This window comes from Aythya ferina, assembly GCF_964211825.1.
Source record: "Aythya ferina genome assembly, chromosome: 13".
NCBI classification, from domain to species: Eukaryota; Metazoa; Chordata; class Aves; order Anseriformes; family Anatidae; genus Aythya; species Aythya ferina.
This window is the reverse complement of record NC_140311.1, coordinates 348916-374398: the sequence shown is the minus strand read 5'-3', so window position 1 is coordinate 374398 and position 25483 is coordinate 348916. Positions and strand designations below refer to the sequence as shown.

The 25483-nt window shown below is 45.2% G+C and overlaps 1 protein-coding gene across 6 annotated transcripts; it reads right to left on the bottom strand.

Moving 5' to 3' along the window:
- Positions 1-630: 630 nt before the first annotated feature.
- Positions 631-25223, bottom strand: HEPH (hephaestin). 6 transcript variants are annotated; one of them, XM_084534001.1, is made up of 22 exons: positions 25090-25213; positions 24272-24775; positions 22085-22278; positions 19619-19863; positions 18736-18948; positions 17980-18159; positions 17308-17562; positions 16559-16727; positions 15287-15426; positions 14088-14219; positions 13189-13400; positions 11392-11542; positions 10867-11079; positions 9843-10053; positions 9453-9592; positions 8545-8676; positions 7478-7584; positions 6396-6621; positions 4777-4916; positions 4234-4396; positions 3065-3097; positions 631-1737 (listed from the first exon to the last, which is right to left on the bottom strand). In XM_084534001.1, the coding sequence occupies exons 3-22, from the start codon at positions 22243-22245 to the stop codon at positions 1493-1495; spliced, it is 3468 nt and encodes a 1155-aa protein (XP_084390127.1). In that variant the 5' UTR covers positions 22246-22278; positions 24272-24775; positions 25090-25213; the 3' UTR covers positions 631-1492. The 6 variants fall into 6 exon arrangements, with proteins under 6 accessions (XP_084390127.1, XP_084390128.1, XP_084390125.1 ...); XM_084534002.1 differs by having other exon boundaries at positions 24693-24775; positions 25090-25211; XM_084533999.1 differs by having other exon boundaries at positions 24736-24775; positions 25090-25198.
- Positions 25224-25483: the final 260 nt, after the last annotated feature.

The window sequence follows — 25483 nt, the reverse complement described above, 5'->3', positions numbered from 1 at the left end:
AAATTAATGAGCTTTCTCCCCCTTTGCCAAAGTAAAGAGCAGCTGGAAATACGCAGGGATGCAATATGAATTGAGCATGATTAAGCACGTTATAACCATTGCTCTGAATAAAACAGAGCTGATACACCTAAAGAGCCTACAGCAGTCTCTTGTCATTAGAGCCATTTAGCTAGCTCTGCTTTAATTGCCTTTGAAAGCCACACAGGAAGGATTTCTTTTCTACCCTTTCCAATTTAAAACCAGGGACAGAAATATGTAAGCACCAACCCGCACCCATTTAGACAACAGGGATTCAGGGGGAGAGGCAGGCAGATGGGTACTTCACGAGGAACTGCTTGGTGCCTGATGTGCAGGGTAGCATGCCTGCGGTGCGCGGGCACGGCTGCAGCTGGAGGACACGATGAGTGGGGAGCTCTGGGCTCCTGGGGGCTGTGCCACCCCCTGCAGCGCTCTGGCTCTCACCAGCCCCAGCCCCCAGCCCCTCTCCCACAGAGACCAGCAGCAGCAGCATGCCACTGCTGTCCTTCACCTTTGGGGGAAGCATTCCTACTTTTCTGCCCAAACACGAACTGCAGATCACACAAGACTTTAGCTCAGCTCATGGCATTAACTTGGCAACAGCTGAACTCCTTAGATAATTTCAGTAAAATGTATTTGAGAGAACAAACCACATCACAGAACACCACAGAACTCTTGCTCCTGCTGCACAAGGAGCTGTACAGATGCTGAGGTGCAGCACTTCACTGGCAGAACTGCAACACAGGAAGGTCACCACGATGCTCTGCAGCACTGGCAAAGCTTTATCTCCCAGCACAAGACACAGGACACCTGGCATCAGAACCCATCGCCCAAGGTACTGAGAGCACAACGATGCATCAGTGAGGCTGATGGTGAGGCACAGCTGTTGTCATGCTCCCCACTGGAGTGCTCGCAGACACTGACATGCACTGCTCTGAATTTACATCTGTCCAATTACTCATCAAAAACCAGCAATTCAACTCTAAATTAACATTTTCTCTTCTGCATTCTTACTTGATTCACAAAAAAAAAAAATCACAGATTATGTTCCCCCTTCAGGTTAATTAATTTAAAGTCTCACAGGTCTGTTGGGAGACAATATCCGACTCATCTTTGGCAAAGGAGCAATACTGGAATCTAGACTAAGCTCTTCTGCTGAGAAAGACCAAGTGGAGTTGTTCTGGAGTGAAGAAAATACGGGAAATATTTCCTCTCTTTCTTGTGGATAAGTGTTTTAGAAGGACCTTTTTACTCCTGTTGCTTGTCTTGAGCTGATTGAAAGGGTCCTCATTTCTCTCCTGGACGGATATTTTCATTACAGAGCAGAGTGATGAGGAAGAGGCCAGGGCGCCAGCTTTCCCTCCTTAGCTCCTAGAAGCCTAGTGTACAATGGAAATGATGCCCCAAAATCTTTGCTGTAGACAATGATCCAGTCTCTGCTCCAAGCACACAGCCAGGAGTTTGTACAAAGCTTTTATAGCCCTGAATTCTTTTGAGACATGAGTTTGAATCCATCATCCAGGATAGACCTCCTGTTGCGTCTTAGCTTCTTTTGTCTCTCAAGGTAGATGACAACTCCCAGGAGGACAGCAGCAATCAGGAGGAGGACCAAGCCTGCAACAGCTAGACAGATGACTGCAGCTTCTACCTGCCCTACAGGCAACTTTGCTCCAAAAAGCCTGACCTTCTGGGACTCATCCACATTCTCCGGTGGTGTCACTGAGAGAAATAACAAAAAGAGATGAGAATGCCAATGAGAATGGTGCCAATGAGAACCAGAAATAATACAACTGAAAAGAAGCTAAAGAAAGATGCAACACAATCAAAGGAAGTCAAAGCAGACCCAATCACTGTCCATCCAACAGACCCTCATCCCTCAGGTCACACAAATTTGAGAATAAATGGTTCTTTCCCTAACTCACTCCACCTCAAGATCTCGGAGCTGTTCAGCCCTATCAACTAACCACTGCTAAATCCACTATAAAGGAGGTGGTCTAAGGTTGTGTGAGGAGTCAGTGGCTGAGCTAGGAAAAGAACTGAGAAGAAAACATGCATCCAGACTGAGGCTGCTGCGAGCTTCCCACCCTGCTCCAAGCTCCCCCATGGCTTCTGCAGTTGCCCAGGCCACCACTTTCCAGAATGCACTTGCTCAGCCATGCCAGCAGTGAGTCACTTCAGATCCTGAGTTCTTACTCTTCCACAGTGAGGCAGCAGAAACCTTTTGAGAAAGGCAGCCTGGATAACAGCTGTCAGTCAAGGTTTTTGCTTCATGAGCACACATGAAGATGCATGAAGATGTTCGAGTGTAAAACCAAATTATTTAAATATTGTCAGTACTGCTGTGACATTTCCTACTCCTCTTATTTACACTCATTTTGAGTGAGGAAAACACTGCTGAGAAGAACATGGCAGAACTATCAGTGGAGAGGGACTGAAGACTTGTAGATAGATGGGTGTGCTTTCAGCTGGTGTAAGCTGCCTCTGAAATCAGCTCAGATGGATTTATTCAAAGCAGTTAAAAAAAAAAAAAAGAAGCATTTGTGGAGAGAGATGAAAAGTCATGGGAAGAAATCACCACTATGATCTCTTCAGACTTCTACCTCCAGGAAATAATCTAAGACACCCCATAAGTTTTGATTGAAAAGCATAAGAAAAAATCATCTCCTTTGCAACATTCTCCTTTAAGACCCTTTGAATCTCTGCTTGTATGATAAATCCATACACAGAAGCACAGCAGGATGTGAGGACACTAAACTTTTTGACCTAACAAGGTCAAACAAGCCTAACAAGTCTGTCTTAGTTTTATCATCAGAGCACAGACATTTAGAGGACAGATAAATAAATTCACCTGGAACCTCCCTGTTACCCATCAGTAGCCAGGCCTCAGGCTAACACCCTGCCCAGCATGGCTGAGGAGAAGCTGTAAATAGTGTTTGTGCTTCTCCCTCCTCCTCCTCCAAATCCAGATCTCCACACCGACAAGAGTTCTCTTCCTCCTTTGCCATGCACACACACACACTTTTTAGCAATACAAGGTATACTATACCTTCATCGTAGTTTAGCACTTGAAGCACTGGCTCTGAAAGGAAACAAAAAATGAGTGACAAAGTGTTGGGCCAAACAAATCAAGTCTAGAACATGGCACTTCTGGCAAGGATCAGATCCAGATGCAACATGGTTTTCCAAGGCTTGTATGTTTTCTTTTCTCCTGTCAATGTTTTCCCTCTCCACATCACACCAAGAGGGTTTTTGCATTACCTGCTTCAAGAGCAGACTCCCTCCCACTGCACAACCCTTTGAGAAAAAAGCACAGTGTCTTTAAGTGTGGGCTTATCCCGGCTGGCAGGGTCGTTTGGTCCCCCCACAGCAGGATGAGGGAGAGGACTGGAAAAGCAAAAGTGAGAAGAAAACTTGTAGGTCAAGATAAAGAGAGTTTAATAAGTGAAAGGGAAAACAAAACAAAGCAAACAAAACACAACAAAAAAATCCCCACAAGTGGTGCAAAAGCCATCACTCACCACAAGCAGACTAATGGCCAACCAGACCCTAGGTAATGGCTACTTTGGAAAAAATTCCCCTTCGTTTTATTACTGAGCATGATGTGATACAGCCTGGAATATCCCTTTGGTCAATTTGGGTCAGCTGTCCCAGCTGTGCCCTCTCCCAGTCTCTTGCCCACCCCAAGCTACTGAGAAGTAGAGAAGACCTTGATGCAGTGTAAGCACTGCTCACCAACAGTTAGACATCAGTGTGTTATCAGTGCTGTTCTGCTAACAGCGTAGTACAGGCTGCTACAAAGAAAATTAACTCCAGTGCAGCCAAACCCAGAACAGTGTCACTCATCTTTGAACACCTTCCACTGTTTCCTGATGAAATGAGAAGCCTTAGGACATGCATTCAGATCACATGTAATATTCTTAATAACAACAGTTGCTAGCTGATGGCTGAACATTGCTTCCCAAACTCAAGCTAAAATAAAACTTATAACACCACCCTAGGCAAAGTAATAACAAATTGGTTTGCAGAGTTTAACTCCAGCTGAAGGTGTTACCATATTCCAATGGAATATCTTAAATTAATAGCAATTATCCACTCAATTAACCGGCAGTTTATGGTACGAAACCGTTGCTAAGTATGATGCAAACACAGGATTTAGTGGCATTAGTGCAAAGTGCTGTCATACATTTCACGGTAACAAACAGCAATATTTCCAACCTGGTTTAGGCAAGACTTCGAAGAGTATCTCCATGCCAGCATGAATATGATCAGATACATGACAATGAAGTAGCCATGTCCCAGGGTTCCCAGCCAACATCTCCACCATTTCAAAGGTCCCAGGGAACAGATCCACGACATCTGCTCTGTAGCTTTTGCCATTCTGTCAAAGGGAAGGGAGACTCAGCAAGCAGCGCTCTGTACGTCTCTTTAGTAATGAAGGATTCTGTCGGTGTCACTAGAGATCACATCAGTCCTATTACAGTTTATAAAAGCTCTACATAAGATTCACAGAGTAGCTCCAGGGCTGCAACTGTGAAAACAAATACAATCTGGTAATGCCTAATCCTGAGAAGGGTTTAGCTAGACGTATCAGCACAATACAGAGGCTCAGTCAGTTGGATCTGGATGTGTAAAACCACATTCCTTTCCTAGTTGGGTGAAGGTGCTGTGAAATCATTCAAGAAGTTCAAATCAGAGTCTCACAAAAAGTGATGATATCAGTGGCCAGTCCCCATTTCGTTATCTACAGGATATTCTTACCTTGTATATGAAGGTTTCAGCATGAAAATGGACTGTGTGGACATCAATCTCCTGACCCATTCCCAGCAGGTACCAGTTCACCCACTCTCCTTGGAGCATGGTCAGCCCAGGCAAGTTTGCATAGAGCCTCCCATTGATCGCTGTGCAGTGAATAACATATGCAGAAAGTAGAAAAGGCTGTTATTGAAATGGTAAAGATCCCAAAGCATCTCAGAAGAAGAACATGCTCGACAAGTTAGATGCTTCAAAGCTCATCAAGGAACTACTGCATTGGTGTTTCATGTCTTCCATATGACAGTCTCCCAAGAAGTTTGGTGGTCTTTCTACAACTCAGCTACTTATCCACTCTGTTAACAGAAGACATGACTTGCATATAAAGCCATACTGTAAGCTCATCTCAAATAAGTCTCAAAAGCTACTTGCTGAAAACCTGGAGTCAGCCAGCAGGGGTAGTTGCTTCTAGAAGTCTGGATGCGTAAACTAGATTTGGCTTAGCGCTAGGGAAATATAGGTATATACATATATACACATAAATCTCTGAACCATTTGCTTACTGAACAATGAAAACAGGTAATTTCTGCCAACAAGCAACCCTGTCATTATATACATCTCATGCTGGTTGCACACACTATGTGCTGATCATTTGAAAAATCACTACATAGTACAGCTTTGTTTCATAATTAGCACAGCAAGAAGGAATACTGCTTTGGCTGCAAATGCAGGAAAAGAACCAAAACAGTGAGTGGGTTGAATGAGAGAGTACACAGTGAAACTCCCATGCATAGATGACAGAGGGAAAAAGATGGAAAGAGACATGATCTGAGGACAGGAACACCTGTGTTTAATTCCCAGGTGTGCCATAGGCACTTTCTGCAGCCCAAAACAAACATTCAACTTCAGTGTTGCTTTTGCTAGCTATAATAATTGAGTTGACAATTATAACTTAATGGACATGAGTATTTGGGGATTCTTTGTATCACCTACACAAAATAAGTAGTAATAATAGCATATATAATGGAACTCTGTTATTCTCATCTCATCAAGATGAACCCCTTGGCATTTGCAGAGCATATTTTAGGTAGATCCACACATAATATGTAGGAAAATCAAATACAACATGAATTTAGAGAAATCTGTTCATTCTACTATTGTAGGAATAGTTTTCTTGAAAATCAGCTAAAAGAACTAGCCTGTGTATTGCAACCACACAGCCTGGTCAATTAACTTGAAACCTAACATATTGTTATGGTCCTAAGATGAACAGAACGAAATCAGTCTGACATATTAATTTCACATTTAATACTATTTCCTCTCTGGAGTCACTCAGACACATCAGATATTAACCTCTCTGGCCCATGTCTTGCTATTCCTCCTGAGGAGGACAGCCATAATGATCAGCCTTCATTGTAGATCAAACATCTGTGTCGTGTATGTGCTATAATACTGAGAAATACAGAATTTAATTATGTTTTTGCTGCTGATGAGGGAAAAGAGTGAGGGCATTTATTTTGAGTCAGGCTCTTGTTTTCTGTGCTTTTCTGACAACTTATGAAGGTCACAGAGTCAAGTTCAACTTTGCATAGACAGCAATTAGTGCGTAGGTGCCTAATAAACATTACCATGCATTTTGTTGCTTTCCACAAATCTTTCATCCAGTAGGTCAATATCCTTGTGATTTCCCTTACTGTAACGTTGCACATTCTCTTCCAAGTACCAGGACTGATTTTCATCAAAAACCAGGAACAGCAGAGCAAACTCCCTCTTTATATCCTTTCTGAGCCCGTCAGTTTGCAGTGCCCCTTTCCGGCAGACCTTCAGGGGTCCAATCAGACCACTGTACATATCCTAATCCAAACAAAGGATAAAAATCTGAGGCAAGGATCTTCTCACCCTGACTTTTGTACACAGATCTTTACCATTCAGCAACCATGTTCACTGTTCCCTGCATCACCCCACTTAAAATAAACTGTGCTACTGCATAAGTACTCTCACTGGTGAAAATCAGCTAGCAGAGCACAAGAGCAGTGACTATACATGCTCTTATGAATGCAAAAAGCCATAAACATGAATGATATCAAAATACTCTTCATTCTGTGGCTGCAAAAACATCTGCAACTTGAGATAAAAAGACAATGATCTCTGGATTTAATGTGATGCTTTACTTCAGGATCCATCAGGTTGTTTCCCTGTAAAATCAGTGCTCCTCCTGTATTTTTCTCCCCCTTCCTCTTTGAGGAGAGGGGGAGTGAGAGAGCGGTTGTGGTGGAGCTCAGATGCCCACCTGAATAAAACCACCACATGTCAGTAGAACCTAGCAATGCTCAAATCTCCCTATTTTACTCATATGGCCTAAATTTGGATAATTCCTGCCTTTCTAAATTAACCCTGTTGATCTCACCAATACAAGCCAGAACTCACTAGGAGATGTTCCCACATCCTGCAAAAAAAAAACTGAAGGAAGGTTAGTTTCAAGGTGACATAAAATTGCTTTATGCAGGTTTGCATTAGGAAAAAAATAATGACAAACATAACAAATTCAGAGGATTCCCTCTCCCAGGAGAGTGATAGACATATCACTAGATGGTTCTTCTACCTCTCAGCTGGGCCAATCCCTAAACTGTATTCAACTCACATTGTTTTCTAGAGGGGACAAAAAATTGGTCTAACCATGCTTTTCTGGTTATAGCTTCTTCTGTTTTACCTTTACTGGGTCCACCATGGAGTAGTAGATCCAAGGGATACAGGCTGAATCATTTGGCCCTGGACCAGACCTCTCAGGAACTTCCCACTGGTATGTCACTATGTCACCTGAGAGACAGAAAAGCACCGTTAACACCAATGTGATAAACCAAGTTGCCAGGCTGCTGAGCAGCATGCAAAGCAGAACAAGAAAAGACGACCTTGTCTCAGAAGTGTAAATACAATTCTAATGTTGTTGGACATTTCGTCTTCCATCCTCAGGCACTGAAAAGCAGGATGGAAGCTCCCCTCTCACAAAAGAAGCAGAAGGGTGACAGGAGGCACACGCTAATAGGAATTGGCACAATTCTGTTTTATTTGCCAGGTTTGAAACTAGACCAGACCAAGGGAATTCTGCCTCTCTTCAGTACCAATGGAGCTTGAGATGATCATTCATCTCTTTGAAGGATATTTATGATGCTCATTCAAATTCCTTTTTGAAATTACTGTTTTGCTTATTAGTAATACATTTCAGAAAGACAGGGCCCAACTGAAAGCCTGTCTGTTGCAGAGACATAGCCTGCTCTGAAGAATGTACAAGTTGAAGGGGACCAAAAAATTACATAAATTCGCATCTGGAACATAAAAGGAATTGGTGACCTCAGCCAGCATCCTGACAAGCAACCATGCACATCACAAAACACACAGGTCATAAGGAAAAGAAGCAGATTTCCACATCATGGCTCATCAGCCCAGGGCTACTACCAAGGACTGACTAAGCTGTGAGCAGTGATCACCTTTCTCCTTCTTACAAACCATGCTCAGTATTAAGAACAAGGCCGTACAGAAAACCTGTGCTATGCTTATCACAAAGTCACAGCAGAAATATGAATTCTCCTGGGCTTCCCACACAATTGGTGATCACAGAAAGCACAGTGAACCTGAAAGAGCAGTTATTGTTCAGTTCCAGGTCTCCACCAGAAGAAAACAAGTATCTCTAAGCCTATTTAAAGAAACAAGTCTAGCTGTAGGCTAAAGATAGCTTCCTAAGTTTGTACAGGAATGAGGCTTGAGAACATGGTGACTTACCGGGGTTTGCTACTTGTGGCTGCCCTGTCTGCCTTTCCAGCACCCCATGTGCGTGAATGGAGTAAGGTCGTGTGGCATTGTTCTTGAACACAACGTTAAGAATCTCTCCCACTTCTGCCCCCAGAAAAGGACCTAGAGACAGCAATAATATGCAATAGCAAAAACTATCAGTATATCTTCTAAGAATATTCTTACCACTTTTTCATTCTCTTCTCCCCAGAGATACTCCTTTACAATATTTATGATGCTTCCCCTCTCTCCTCTTCCTTAATTTCTGAATAGCACTATACTAAAGTTTGCAACATCTTTATCACCCCATGGCATTAGTTTCAAAAAAGACCAGTAATATTCAAATTGGCTCAACAGTGTCACAAATCAGAGCTGCAGCCTATTTCAAGCGACACATTGCCTCAACTTTGCTGCTCTGTCACCACTTAAAGTCCTGGGTTCATAAAACAGCTGTGTCTCCATAGACTTCCATCAACGTTGCAGTGTGCTTGTCCACTTCCCAAAGCCATACTGCTTTTATCCCAAATGCACTTCTTTTCACAGCTACAGATTTTCAACCACATCTCTCAGACTGCTCTATAGAAGGCAGCAGTTATTTCTTCACAGCTACAGAAATGGCATTGTGAAAAATGCTTTGCTTGAGACATGGAAGAAATCTGGCAGCAAAGGCAGGCTTAAGAACCCAGCTTTCTAAGACAAGCTGTACTCAGGACCCTCTTTATTGCTTTCTCCATGGCTGGCAGGCCTGGACAACAGACAAGTCTGAATTTCTCCTCATCCTTGCACACATAGCAGATGTCTGAGTATGTGGGAGGCCTTCAGATTACAGCCCTTAACCACTGGAGTCCAAGTCCCGCTGCTGTGTGAACAGAAAATGTACCCCTTGCACACTTCCTTACCTAGTATCCCCAGGTGTTCGTCACCATTCGTCCTAGCCTTAGGAGTCTTGAAAGTCCCATCAGTGTACTCCCTGTAAACTGCTTTCTTGTACCGGGAGCCAAGCAGTCCATTCTCATTGCTCAAAAATATATCGGCGTAGCTGAGAAATGCAGAACGAGTGCTGTGTTACTCAAACGCTCATGGGAAATAAACAGCTAACCTGTGGCAGGAGTTTTGCCAGCTGACAGTTTTCCCAGAGACCTGCTGCAGCTGCAAAGGTTGAGGGCAGCAGCTCCATCAGCACCCAGCAGCAGCACGTGCACCATGTCACACGTGGCCAAGTTGCCCTGACAGACTTTACCAAGGTCTGCCAAAAATCCTTGCCCAAGGCATCCCCAAAAGAGATGTACCTCTCTGTGGAGTGGCTGTGCCGCTCCCTCTCCCAGCTCCGGTCCGGCGCGTAGTCCCACTCCAGCTCCTCCGCCGCGATGTAATAGGTGCGCACCCCCCTGTACGGAGGGGCAGGAGCCACGTCCCTCTTGCCGCACTTGGAAACGGAGTAGCGTACCCTCATCCCAGCCTGGTAGTGATTGCTCGTCTGGCAGTAGATCTCGAAAACCCCTGAGGGAGGCAGCACAAACAAGGAAAACAGCTCCTCTTAAAGATCCCAGGAAACAGCTGCTTCCCACGCAGGGCTGACATCGGTATGCGCGCTGTGTATAGTGAGTGTTTGTGTAGGGAGCTTGGTTGCCATAGGCTGAGATTAAAAGGGGTTGTTACAGAAACCAATGAGGAATGGCACAACAAAGTCCTACACAAAAATCATCTTGGGAAGCTGTTTTACACACACTATAACCAGCTTATTAGATGTCAAGAAACAAATGAGGTAACAATTGTGCTACCATCGCGGGTTAAGAAAGAAGTCAAGCCTGCAAATGTCAAGGGGAGGAGACGAGCTGCAGCAGCAGAGGCCATCACATTGCATGAAGGAGACATGGCGTTGCGTGTTTAATCCCAAACTGGGAAGACAAGGGTCTGAAATTAACGTGAACCTCTGCAAGCCATGGACAGCAGAATTGCACTGACATCTCTGCTACTTGATTCTGAAAGATGCGTTTGCATGTTTCCATAGATAACAGGCAGCAAAGTCCATCAGGGCTATTACTACAAATATTTAATAGGAAGAAGCAGCAGGCTATAGAATCAGCCTGGGACAATATAGAACAAGATCCTGTATCTCCCATTCTTCTCCAGAAGCAGATGCAAAGATAAGAGTTTTGGGGCTGTAAATGGAACCAAACCCGATCTAAAGCACAGCTCAGCATGTAACACTTGGAACACACAAGTCCACGTCATGCTAATGAATCAGCCATAGGAGCAAATATCACAACTGGAGACTTTTCCTGACACTAAGTTAGATACACAGACACTTACCCTTGTTATCAGGTTGCATGAAGGCAGTAGCAAATGTGTGGGGGAACAGGCTGGTTGAATCTTTCCGCATCCCATTCATCTGCAGGGTATTTCCCTGAAACACAGCTCCATGTACATCTGCTTCACTGCCCAAGCCCAGAAGGTGCCAGGACACATTGTCTCCTTCACAGACATCCAGCCCAGGCAAGTTACCAAACATAAATCCATTGATGGCTGCAAAGGAGAAAACAATTTACTCTCTGCAGGTAGATATCAGCCTGGAGATTCATTCTGTGTATATACTGTGACAGGGCAGGCCTGCCAGTGGAAAAGCATCTTCCTTGTAATTTGGCCCTGAATACACTCAGGACAGGCTTCCTGAGACAGCCTGTTTCTTGTCCAACATCCCATCCGCTCTGTAGCTTCACTTAATTTGAGCCCAATACAACCCACAACCACTCCAGCATCCCAGCTGACTTAACATGATCACCAGGACGCGTTTTGCAGGTTCAGTCCCGCTGCCCACAGAACACCATCAGGCCATACCATGCATCCTGTTTGACTCCTCAAAGCCATCATCCTTTTTCACAGAAGTCTCTTCCATCCTCAAATAGTACTTTATGTTTGCATTTAAATACCAGCTGAGGTTCTCATCAAACACACTGAAGAGAAGGTAAAATTCTTTGTCGATACCTTTCTAAGATACAATCACAATGATGGCTGTTAATTTTTAAAATCAACTATCCTTACAGATAAAGCTGTTTTGTCTGGCTCTCACTTTCCTCTTTATCTTCTAAATTGGTTCACAGAGGGCCAGGGCTCTGTCCCTTTACTCAAATTGAATGTTTTATCTTTCATTTCACAAGAGGCACCACTTATGCATTTGCCCTGATATTGCTCAAGTGAAGTTATCAACATGTGCCCAAGAATATTACAGCATTGCCTCCTTCCCCCACCACCCTTACATTTAGTGTAGGTTTTACCACCCATCCATATCAGACCTAAAACCAGAATTTGGCTGTTGGGGCAGGCTGATGACTATGTTCCACCCCTCCTTCCTCCTACCACAGGCCTGAATTTGTTTTTTTGTTGTTGTTTTGTTTTTTTATTACCTTAAAATCTTAAAAATGTTAATTCTCCTAAGAAATGCATCCCACAGGATGGTGAGTTTCCCCATTAACAGAACATTGCCTGCGCTGTCCAGATGCTCATTTTTGTATCAGCTTCCTTAGCTGTACCCAGGAGGACACCCTGCAGAGACGGCTAAGCATTTTCCAGCGGGGCACAGAGGCATGTGCAGAATGGCTGTGCACCTGTCCCACTTAACCATTCATTAAAGGGTTGCCTAATATTGTGGAGCCAGAATCACCACCCCAGGTGGTTTTTCCCTGTCCTACCTTTCTGTCTCTGTTTTGTTTACTCCCTTTCAATACCTGTAAATGTTTCATCATTACTACAGCTCCTTCATGTATTGGACTTTATATATTCATGATCCTCTCTGAAGATTCAAAGTTCTACCCTAACGAACATGCTGATCTCTTCTGAACTCTTAGTTTAGCTACATCATGCCACCAGTGAAAGCAGGCAGAAAGCAAACTCCCCTAGGGAGGCTCAGTAGAAGCTATTTTCAGATTTCTCAGCCACTGCCTGATCTGAACTGCTAGGTAGGTAGGAAGACAGCAGACTATTTTTCTGCCACCTACTGTTTTTCACAGCAAAAGTCTGTTAACATCTTGCACTTCCCTGGTATATTCATTTAGATTCTTCCCAAGACTTATTGCAATGAGTAGAACATCCCTGAATGAAATTCCAAGAGGAAATTCTGGTCATCCTTCAGATTTCACCTATCTTTCATCAAATCTATAGAACAAAATGGATTTTCATATGCTTTTTTTGTAGTTGGCTATGCTTGAAAATGAGCCGATCTTGCAGAATAAATAAGGCTCACCCAAACCTCAAAGCATCTTATCATTCAAGCACACCATGTAGATTTTCATCTGCAAGTATGTCAAGATGGTTTTTTTGGTGTTTTTGCGATTGCAATGAATATTTCACATGCCTCTGAAGAAAGTACTTTGTTTTAAAGCAAAGCCCAGGAACTATTTCAAGGGCAGCCCTCAGGAGTCCAGAATGCTAGCCTTTCCCACCAGAACTGTGGCATACAAGTGCCCTGATGTTAACATGTTGTTAACATGATGTTAACATGATGTTAACAGACTTTAATTAGACTCTCTGGACTCACACTGTTGCAGATTTATTTTCATTGTGTTCCCTAATGTTTGCTGATGTTTCCTCTCTCTGCCAGGTTGTTTCGTAACAGTGCGACAGGAAAATTCTTTTTACCTGTTTGTTGTTGTCATCCAAAGTGCCTGGCTTGCAGATGACCAGAGGGCCTACCAAGCCCGAACTGGAGTCTTTGACAGGGTCCACAGCAGAGCTGTACATCCAGGTCAGGCAGGGAGGGTCACTGGACGTCGGTCCAACATGCTTTGGCACAGTCCATCTGTACGTAAAGTTCTGCAGAGGTGCAACAGAAATCCCGTGCTGGGACAGACCTTTAAAACAGAGATTGGAGTGGTTATTCTCAAGGTCCTTGTACAAACTAGTTGCAACTTCTCACCAGGTACATCCACACTTGGCTTTCATTCATGTCACTAAAACAGCAGGCATCTCAAGGATGGAAGTGGAAGTATTCAGAGGGCGCACACAGAGCTGCTCTCAGTATCACTGAAATTCTTCCCTGGTGCCAAGGCAGAGATGGGCATGGTGACAGCAAATAACGAAATGGATCCAGCTGCATCTAGGATGATGCATGTTGGAAGCATGTGGTTACCTAAGCTGGAGTGCATTGGGAATGTTTCTTTGCTCACTAGGGTCTCAGACATCTAGAAATAGTTTGAGCTTTGGTTTACCAGTTTCATTCACAAAAATAGCACCTCTGGAACCATGCTCCCTCAGGCACCCTCTCTGGGCATGAGCTTGGCAGAATGACTCCTTTTCTGAGGCCTCAGGCAGGCTCAGAGGACCAAGCAGGCTCCAGAGCACACCCAGTCTCTCCTGGATGCAGGAACTTCATAGCATGGAGGAGACATAGGCTGTGGAGCTCCACCACCAGGAATAGCATTAATTTATGGTCTTGCAGCAAGTGCAGAGCACAGCACTATATGGGCTGCTGCAGGGAAATTTAGCTCCATCCCAGAAAGACCCAGCACAATTAATTAAAAAAAAAGTTAGCCACAAACCATCATGGTACCGCATCCCTTCCCATGCCTTCCCATAAGACACTCCATGAGGCTGGATGCTGAACGGCCAGGAGGCTTTGTTAACAAACGTCACCAGGATGGTGTCACCAACTTCAGCTTTTATCACAGGACCTACACAAACACCAGAGAGTGAGTGTCAGCAGCAGAGCAAATCACAGGACAGCCACATGAGCCAAACAAAGCAGGGCCACCTTTGATCCAAGGCTGATGGGAGAAGATTCAGAGCAGAGGTAGATGGGGGATCAGGTCAAATGAGTTCATGCAACTCCCACTGTGGATGTTGCTTATTTATCTGACCAGAGAATTTTTCATTGATTGCTCTTTCAGTGTGTTTAGTTTAGTAGAAAATAACTGTAATTTGTTTGTATGAAGTCATATCCAAGAATTCGCTCACTTGTCTTCCTATAGGCTGTTGCTGGCAACACCAGTCCTTTTGTTTTCCCTGGCTCCCAGGGTCCAACAAGACTCACAGTTAGGCTGCATCTCCCATTCTATGTATAATTCAACCACTTCACTTACATTCAGCTGCTTAATACTTCCTTGTGTCTCTTTCCCCCCAGATTTGTGTATTAATCCATGTGCTGTTTCCTTCTGTAGCCTCCCCGGGTATTGCTGTTGCTAATTTCTGGTGTCATTAAATTATTAGTCACTGTTGATGCAGGGAACTGGACCACACCTATGTACTTCTACTGTGTGTGGCACAGCCTTCATACACGATTCAACTCCCTCTGAAGACTCTATTTTCTTCTCTCATCTTTCTTTACCACCCTCACTGATACCTGGCTCTAATGGAGAGAGCCCACATGGGAGAGGAAGCTTTCTGTGAGAAAGTGGGGTTTGTACTGTGCCTTGAAGGTAGTCAAAAGCATAAAACTAGGGGCTAGTGCTGTGACCTGTTTAGCTCTGGCTATAAACACTGCTCTGTTGCTCTGATTACTGTCACAAATACTATACTGTGTCCCTCAGCCCTTACTACTGACCTCTGAAGACTGCCCCAGCAGAAAAGCAACTCCCTCTGCTTTACCATCCACATCCTAGGCGTGTGTGCCTCAGTCTTAAGTGTAACTGCTTTAAAACACCTCACTGCATCAAGAAACAAAGGCATAGTTAACTCCTGACATCAGCCCATTGTTCTCACTGGCACTGAAAGAGGCTTTGTGTTGCTGGATGATTCCTACCGAGTATGCCAAGGTGTTTTTCTTCTTCTGACTGCTGCTTTTCCTCACGGAAACTCTCATCAGTATATTCCACATACTTGGCCTTCCAATAGACTCCCCCAATTCGGTAGAGGCTACGCTTGAAAAACTTCTCAGCAGGGCTAAAGGCAAAAAGCAAATGCCAGGTTATTTTTATGGAAATCAGTCCTTTTCTCCTGCTTCCTCTCCACAGCCCTACTCCCTACAACATGCCCCTCTGGCAATGCCAGCAGCATCTCCACATTAAGCAGCTTTCTCAGACAAGGGGAGCATCTCTGGTTTAGAATAAGCAGAGCTCATCACTGTGAAGTGTTTTCACCCTCCAGACTCATGTCAGCTGTGTTCAGCGAGCACTGCTGGCACAGGGACCTCTCCCAGCTGAAACAACCAGGTTCAAAGGCACAGGTCTGAACAGCATCTCTCTGTACAATATGCAAAAGAGGGCAATGCAGTAAATGGGAAGACAACACAGCCCAGGGGACAACCACAGTCATAACTGTAAACACACGACAGCTGTAAGGAGGGATTTATTTCCTTTGCCACCACCCTCTCCACCACAGACAGATGTAACCTGCCTTGCAGGAAAGGCAGCTTAGTTACAAGGACAAGTCACGGGTCTAGATAGCTTGCAGTTCTACGGTCTGGAAGAGTTGCTGCATGGTTTTGGGTAAATTATTAACCTCTCTGCATTTCTACTTCTTCAGTCTCCAACAGCTTCCCAGGGGAGGGAAGGGAGAGGGAGGCATGCCTTTCTTTCAGTTTCAGAAACCACTGCTACCACAATCATTTGACACATGGAATGGAAAGCTGTCATGGAGGTCACTGCATTTAATTTCCTAGAAATTGCTTGCTGCAGCAAGGCTACACTGAAGCATATCCGCAGACTAGCTCTGCCACCCTGTGTCTGCTGCAAAATGCACTTGCTTAGTAGCTTATCAGACCTGTGGATTTCTTCCTAGGTCAGGCACACCAAGCAGAAATGAAGCCCAGAGAAAAAAGCAGCAGCGCATGTTCTACATAAACTGGGACTCTTGGAGTCTGCAGGTAAGGCCACAAAACACAGCAGCACACTTCCACGTGAAGTACCCTGAGATACCTAGTACTGCTTTTGGTACAGTCCAGCTACAGCAGCTGACATTTTTAGTTGGGCTAATCCATGTGAATTGCAGACGTGTCATTTGCTAAGAAGGAAATCCCACATTTTCTTCAGCAGCCTCCTTTCATACTAGAAACCCCCATCAGCCTTTTGCTTACCTGCCTGCCTCACTCAGCTGTTTCCCGCTGCTTTGGTCATGTCCTGAAGGTCCGTAGTCCCACTGCACTTCCTTTGCAGCTATGTAGTATTTCCGAACTTTCCCCTTCAGAGCAGGTTCCAGAGCTTGCTGAGAACAGGGCCGGACTTCGTAGAAAGCCCCCATCCCAGCTGCCCAAGACATGGTGGAGGACACACAGGCTTAATGCCTCTCAACCAGCAAACAGTCCCACCTTCCTACCACAAACCAGCCATTCCTTTTCTGTTGTCCCCAAAGGTACATGGCTGGGAGGTGATTAGAATAATGATTTGAAGGTGATTAGAAGGTGATTTCCCACAGAAAGGATTTTTAATGCTGGTAAACAGAGCTTCTTACCTTAAATATTAGATGCTAGATAAGGATAGACAGAGAGCAAACAGACCCTTCTCTCCTCAGATGTACCATGCCAGGGCCTCTTACAGGGACTACTGTTCTTAGGGCACTGCCTCATTTTAAGTTTCAGCTGTGCCAGTGTTCATCAGTGACCAATGTAGAACATCATTATAAGTCACCCCTGGTAAGCTTAGCATATATATTAATAACTAACCCACCACAATTTATACAAGACAAGGAATCACCCATTCAACTATGGACATTTTTAATGGGAATGCTGCCCAAGGCACTGTCCCCTACCACAAAGTGCATTACAAGACCACACTGGGAGAAAAAAGGGAGGCCACCGTGTGGAACACATTCCAGTGTCTGTCTCACCTTCTATGTGATCATTGAGCTGACAGCTCAGGAGCCATCTCCCAGGGTTACTGGGGATCATGTCTGCTGCAACAAAAGTGGCTGGGAAAAGGCTGGCCACATCTGTCCTGTGGCCTCGAATGTTGAGTGTTTCTCCATGGAAGTAGGCTGTATGAACATCGATTTCATTGCCCATTCCAAAGAGATGCCATGAAATGTGATCCCCAGCACACATCGTCAACACAGGGAGATTCCCAAACACAAAGCCATTAATAGCTGAAAAAACAAACAAGTCAAAAATCAGAGATCAGAAGTGCCTTCAGAGCTTGTGCTTGCAGCTGACAATACAGACAGGTTTGAAGGATAGACCTACCCAGAACTCATACTCTTCTTCTGGAGAGCTCAGTTACAGAAGTCATTTCCTAACATGAAGCACATTCAGAATCTCCAAACAACTAAGAAAGGCTCACTCAAGCCAAAGATTAGATCAAAATAACATGTTTTCCCCTGGAGTTGCTGCACTGTCCCTGTGACATTGTTTGCTTAGCATGTGATCTCACAGCTTTCTACTACCCTTTTTCCCTCTACCTGCAGCCTGGTATACAATGGCAGATGTGCATTTCAAGATACTAGAGCACTGGCACACCCAGAGTATCTGGACAAAGTCAGTAGCTTCACAAAGATGACACTGACCGTGCATTTTGTTACTCTCTTGGAACTCTTCATCTTCTTTGTCTACAGAGCCTGGATCTGTGCAGAATGACGCAATGTTCTCATCCAAGTACCAGCTTAGGTTCTCATCCACCACACTGAACATCAGAAAGAAATCGACATCCACATCCTGGCGTCTTTGAGAAGTGCCAGTCAGTATTCCTAGGGTGAAAGAAAAGGTGAATGATTACCCATCCATGCAGAAAAGCAAACATTGGTTTTAAGGGTTTAAAACACCAACAGAAGAAAAACTTCTTATCACACAAGTCAGAGACAGATGCTTTCCCCACCATTCTAGCATGGCTCACTTCAGAGTTCTAGCAATTGCATCCATTTCTAGTACACTGCTGCTACTATATGGCTCAATCCTATGCAGCTCCAGCTCCGCATGGCTGAACTGCAACTCCAGTGTTCTCACTTCTGCTGAAACCAAACAGTACCCCTAATTTTTTAATATACAAACTAGATATCAGGCAAGATTCCCCCTCCTAACATGAATTTAAACAGCCCTCTCAGATCAAGAAGCCTACAAGCTCAGCTGCCTGGCCACTAGAGGATAAAGACAATGCAATGATCAGAACCCAACCAGAACACAGGTACTGTCTTCTTCAGTCATGTCACATTTTCCCATTTGGTTGGGAGCTGCCTCCTGGAGTATCTTCTCATCCTGTCCTTACCCAAGTCACCACAAAAATCTTCACAAAATGAAACTCAGCTGCTTTCCCTGGGAACTTTTACCTTCTTTGCATGTAAGTAGCGGCCCAATTAACCCAGATGCAATATCCTTTGGTGCATCAATATGAGAGTGGTAGATCCAGGTCAAGCAGTTTGGATCATCAGCAGTTGGGCTGTGATCTTCAGGAACAGTCCAAGTATAGGTGTAATTCCCTCCTGGGGGGACAGCATCATCCTTCTTCTGATCCTGGGGGGACATATCAGGATACAGGGATCCTAGAACAATTGAGCAATCACAACATCCATTCAAGAAGAGCAGAGATGTCCAAACATGTAACCTTATACTGAGCCTCTCACACTCAGTAGATAGCTGTGTATATATTTGGGTAGCAGTTTTCAAATCAAGACTCAGCATCCCAAGGTTGAAATAGCACTTAATGTCATTCATTAAAGAGAAACTGAGTCACAAAACCCTTGTAAGGCAACACGCCAAGCAAACAGATCAGCACAGGCTCAAAGGTTATTGCCATTCTGCCTACTGCTGCTTGGCCTTCAACAAGGCCATGTGTAGCTCTCTGGCCTCATACTTTATCATTCCTGTGAAGCTCAATGAAGCTTATCACACTCGTGGCTCTCATACTGCAGCACTTTAAACAATTAATATAATATTTTCTATGCCACTTTCCCACTAGCAAGCCTTGGAAGCTCTACAAAAATCAAGCAATCCAGACTGTGTACTTTAATGTCCAAGTCAGGAAACTACTCCCAGACCCATAAGCCTACAAACCCAACATTGTGACTTAAAGACTGAAATACATTTGCTTTCCAGCAATACAGCTCTGGGCTAACCAAGTCTGTGGATTCTTTACAGACATTTCTCCTCAGTGTATACTCCTCAGTTCCCAACCAGAAAAATCCATCTCCATTTTGGCAACGGCTCATTTACCTTCAGAGTCCTTTTCGTAGAAGACACCATGAGGATGGATTGTATATGGCCGACTAGCAAAGTTTTTTAGGTGTACTTTAATGGTATCCCCCACTTCTGCTCGGATGATGGGCCCAAGAAACCCCAGCCAGCCAGGTTTGGGAATCTCGGTGGTGTAGGTGGCATCTGTATATTGCTTGTACACAGATTTCTTGTATGTGCTTCCCACCCTGTCTTTGCCAGACTGCAGGAACATTGAGGCCTTTCTGTTAAATTCAGAAAAGGGAAAGGCACCATGAGAAATGCATTATACAAAACAGCTTGTCGGTAACACAAGAGTAGTGATGACACGTAGCTTTCTCAGGTAAGCCCTGAAGCTTTCAGCATCACAGAGAACCTCCCATGCTCTACCCTAACACACCCTAAACCAGCAGCAAACTTTCTCTTCCCACCTATGGCTGCTGTGACACAGAACACAACCTATTCATGAAATAGTGAGTGATACAACTGTCTGCTTTGGAGCACATGAAATACAACAGGACGCTGGCCAGTTTATACCTCAGTGCGCCTGGAACCAGGGCCACAAGTACAGTCAGATACCAAACTCCAGCTGATACACAAAGCCATGGCCTCACCCTCCATTTGTCATGAAAGGACAAAGTGCACCCCTGAACTGTGCAAACAAAGAATGAGAAAGATGGTGCTTCTCTGACAATCACATGTAAGTGACGTGGGAAGACCAAAGCCCTTCCCACTCCCGCTTCCACCTTTGTCGGTCCTTTGGAAACTTATCTCAACACCTTTGTGGGGTTTGCTGCTGGATCACAAGAAGGGATGAAAAAAAGAATCACATGAGCTCTCTGTCGAAAATCCAGACTAAAAGATGCTTTTAGACTCAACGTACTCTTAGCTACTTGTATTATGACAGACAAGTCAGGCAGGTATGTACCCTGCACATAATCAGCTTTCAGAGTTAAAAACTCATACAGGTACTAAAGTTCAACACAGGAACATATTTGCTCTTTATGACTATGTCTTAGTAGATAAGAGATGAGTCATGGTACAGGTATGAGTAGGACAGGCCTGAGTGAGAGCTCAGGTAACTTCTCTCACCCCCTTGGAAACCTACAGCAACATACATCCTGAAACAGAGAAACTCAATACCTTGCTCCAGAAGATGAACAGTGGAGGCAAAGACCAATTAACATTGCCTTCGTCATTCATTGTATAGCTAGAGCCCAGCCCCTCACCATCTAAAGCTCATGTTTCTGAGGTCATCCCTGGAGCCACTATTATCAAAGTGTATGGACAATTTGTACTTTTTTGCATATCTGCCTCTTTCCCTACATAGTTCATTTCTTCCAAACAAAACACATTCTTCAAGCATTTTACCAATTCTAATATTCATATCAAATTATTTTCTTACTGCTAGCAATTTGACTTCTGCAGTCATTGTACAAGTCCCAATAACTAATTGTGTGCAGTGACAATTTAAATACTTCAAGTTTAATAGCCATTACCTTCATTTTCTTCTCTTCATGTGTTATGAGAGAAAGCAAACAAAAAGCACTGCATTTGTTATCACTGCAGGAATTGGTGAAAACACCTTTATTTAGCCTGAATTTTGGGGAATTTCTTTTTCTGTGAATACTTTAAGTCTACTCAGCATCTCCTGAGAATGGGGAATTTCTCATGCTAAACTGGTGGCCCTTGTTTTTCCTTTGAACCCATCCTAGTCCAGTTGCGTCACTTTGAAACAAAATGTTGAAATCCCCAAGTGTTATTCTGTGATTTATTATGGCATGTGAGCATAAACAACAGAGCAAGCCAATAAACACAGTTTATAGAAAAAGGAAAAAACGTAAATATCTTAAAAAAGCTGTGGAAAGCAAGACCAAAAAAATCTAAACAAAACAACAACAGAAAAAATGCCTGGGGTTTTGAAAACCAGAAACAAAAACTGCTTTTGTTGTGACTCAAAGCAATTACTGCAGTTTCTAGATTTACTTTTCCCCCCCAAAAAAAAAACATTTTAAAAACAACTAAGGTTTCACTCACGAAGCTCCATCCAGTCTAAGGCTTGAAATCCCATTTACATAAAAAAAAGCCAGCTTCATTAAGTCATTTTCATCAAGGTGAAAACTCATTATGTTTCAGGATAAGTAAGCTGATCTCCAGCTGGAACTACGAAAAATTAAACCCCAGGGCAGAGTATTGCACAATCTGTTCTATTATAGTGTTTGTACTTCCCTCTAGCATAACCAGCATTGGTCACTGGATGCTCCGTTAAATTGACCATTCTTTTTCCCACTGGTACAGTTTCGTACAATAAAACAAGTTAACCATTAAGCTCATAAAGACCAGACACTTAATCCTGTCTCTTGCTTGCTTAGATGCCCCAGAATACTTGCATGAAGTTACCCAGAAAATTACTAGTTTAAGCTAGCAGACTTTAACCAGATTCAGTTCTTACAGAGCAAAACATACAGGCTATGTGCAATGCTTTGATTACTGAACATGTTCTTTCCTGTCGGAGCGTAGTTCCAGTCCACCTCACGGATCCCCAGGTAATAGACTCGGGTGATGCCTCCAGCAAACGTGGGTGTTGGCAAATGGATGCAAAACAGCAACAACCAGAACAATTCCATTGTGGCCAGAAGTGAATGCTTTGGAGGATAAGCCTATTTGGGGGAAAAGGAAAAACAAACTTAGTAAAACAGAAGCAGAATGACCTCATAACTTTATCCTAAATAAGCTGGTTTGAAACTACTGGATATTTTGAGAGGGTGTGAGGACATCAGGTAGAAGTCCTGCTGTGGTCATTAAATATCCATGGGTCTGAGACAACAAGGAAATCATCCCCGTAACACACAAGGTGAATGGAGTTTATGCCAGTAAACCGTGCTTCTCTCATAACAGTTTAACTTATTGCTTTGTCTTTTGAACAATTTGGCCACATTACATGTTTCATAATGTTGTGCTGCTAACTTGGTAAGATTTCACTCAGTAGGGGATAAGGTGAACAGTCACGGTGTTTGTTAGCAGAGCAGGCAGCCATAAATACCTATGCTGTGCAACCATCTTAAGGCCTGGGGGTCCTGAGCAGAATGTGCCACAGGCAGTGGAATTTAAAGTGATCAGTTTTTCACCGATACCAACGTCCCAAATCATCTTAAAGGTCTGCATACAAGGCAAAAGAAAATAATCCTGCACAAGAAACTTGATTGTTAACTGTTGCCTATATCCCTCTGCTCAACTAAGCCACCTGAGAAGTATGACTTAGTAACTATGAAGTAATTGTAAATTTTAACTTTTTTCAAGATTGCTCTTATATTAACTATTTTCTCCACAATCTAGATCATGAAGTAAGGACCTTACTCATAAAACTTGTGATTGACAACAAGCTTGGTGTACGCATGAGAAACATTCTGAAGAGAGATCCAATGCAAGTTGCGGAAATTTTATGAAATTGAACCAGTATTCACAATATTTTACCTCATTGAAGAACTACCTGCATGAAGAAGAAACTGATGCAATACGGAGGAGTAGAATTACACCAGAGGATAAAAAATAGCTTGTGAATAAAATGGATGAGAAAATAAATACAAATCACAAGAAAATGCTTAAGAAAGATCTCATCTGTTGATGTACTTAAAGCTGGATGCAGCCAATAACCAAACTGACATCTAAAATATATGTCCAGCTCTTTATACGCATAAAAGCAACTTTGAAAAAGTTCAGCGGAGAGAAACAGGAAATGTGAGAATAAGAAAAATGCGATCTATCAAGGATATTTAAGGTAATCAGCTTTCCTGAACTCCAAAAAGAAGGGGATGGTGACATAGCACCACACCAAGCAGACAGGGTTTTGTTTGCTTTTATAAAGAGGTTTGTCATTATTTATTCTCCCATCTTTGGTAGTAACAACATGAATTGGAGTTTTATTTGTGGCAAAAGTAGATATTCTGTAAGGCTTTGGCTAGCACGGCATCACACACAAAAGGCTTTCCCAGGGAAGCTGTGAAATCTGTTACCAGATCTGATGCCCAATACATTGGATTCGACCCCAGTACACTGCAATGGACAGGACACCTACTCACATCACTTCCAACCCGTAATTCTGTGATTTCCAAACATGCTGTCCTATTCTCAAAAGCTAATTATCATTAAGTATTACTGGTTCCAAACATGCATTACATTTAGAAGTTGAAAGAAAGCCTCTCTCCGCTTGGAAAAAGCTCCTTCCCTCCTTCCTCAGAAGGAAGGCGCGGGGATCTCCCCTGGATTCGAGGCATCCCCGTCCCCCCCGCACGGCTCGGCTCTCTCTCCCGCAGCAGCTCTGTCCGCGAGCCCCTCAGGAGGGCAGCGCCACGTTCCCAGCCACGCACCCGAACGGCCCCGGGCGCAGCCCGGCCCCGGCCCCGGCCCCAGCGCCGCGGAGAAGCAGCGGGGCAGACACCGCATCCCGCGGCCGCTCGCTGCCCGCCGCCCCCGGCCCGGCGCGGCCCCGCGGCTGCCGCCGGTGCGGAGCCGGGCGAGGGGCTGCTCGGCACCCCAAGGCCTGGGCTCGGGGAGCTGCAACCCGCAGCCAGCGCCAGGGAGACCGAGCTGGGGCTGGGCGCTGCTGAGACCGGGCATTCGGTGCGGGCCAGTCGTTACAGTCTCTGATCTTACCGGCTTGGACAGCGGTATCTAATCCTAGGAAAGGGCAAAGCTTAGGCTGCATACCAAGGCCGAGCAGTGACTCTTGGAGCTGGCCAAGAAGCCTGCCTGCCGACAAGCCCCAGCTGTGTCAGCCCGCGATTTCTACGTGCCCGAGTCCCTGCCTCCCACATTAAAGTTCAGCGCTGCATCATCGGAGCCTTTATCTGATAAAACTAGACCAGAAGCCGCGGCAGGCTAAATGCCGTGCGAATTCACTCTGGTGTTGAGCGAAAAAGTCAAGGAGGAAACCTTCCCGACAGCCTAACGAGGTTTTCGCGGCCGCCCCGTCCAGAGCCCGGGCACGGCTGGGAAGCGGCACAGCCTCGCCCAACCGAGGCTCCCCGGGCCGGGCTGGCTCTGTCCTCAGGTTGTCCTCACAGCATCTCCTCACCACTCAGTTACTCTGCTAACGGACGGCGAACAACACCAATAACCTTTACGTCCTTTTTCCAAAAGTTCATTTTTCATTGAAATCTGTGACAAGAAACAAAAAAAAAAAACACAAATTGTGTGTTCTGGTCGTCAATGAACCTCGACGTTTTACAGCACAGCCTTCACTCCCAGGAGTTAGTGCTGCCGATCCCTTAACAAAACCGGAGCTGCAAGCAGAAGGCAAGCCCAGATTTCAGCACACCCGCTGGCCGATCAGCCCCCGTTCCAGCGGATTAATTCCGTCTGCCCGCGCCCCGGGCTCTCCCCCGACGTTGCACCCGGGGAAGGGCACTGCCCGGGGGGACACGCGCGCGGCGCCCCGGCCCCCCCCGGTCCCCCCCCCCCCCCCCCCTTACTTTTTGGAGCGGGACAGGTGCGGGTCCCGACGCGGAGCCGTCAGCTGGGAGCCATTCCCCTGCCGCGCCCGCAGCGCACCGCGAGCTGCCGGGCACGCACCGAGCGCCGCCGGGGACAAAGTCTGGGCCGTAAAGCGGGGCGACGCCTCGCCGCGGGGGGGCGGCCGCCGCGGGGCTGGGGCCGGGGGCACACGAGCCGCCTCCGGGGGCCGGCCGCGGTGACCCGCGCCCCCGGGGCCGCCCTGCCCGTCCCCCCGGGGCGGCACCAGCCTGCGGGACCCGGACCGGGACCGGCCCCTCCCGCGGGACGCGGCCCCTTTAAGGCCGCCCGGTGACGCCGCCGGCCCCGCGCGCGGCGCTCCCCCGGGAGCACAACAAGCGGCACGCTCGCGGC

Coding starts and splice junctions, on each gene's coding strand:
- HEPH (XM_084533999.1), bottom strand. CDS start 24,762: ATGAACTTTTGGAAAAAGGACGTAAAG. Junction 16,728..17,307: donor GCTCAATGATCACATAGAAG/GTGAGACAGACA, acceptor TGTCTTGGGCAG/CTGGGATGGGGGCTTTCTAC. Junction 6,622..7,477: donor CCATGGTGGACCCAGTAAAG/GTAAAACAGAAG, acceptor TGTTTGGATTAG/GATATGTACAGTGGTCTGAT.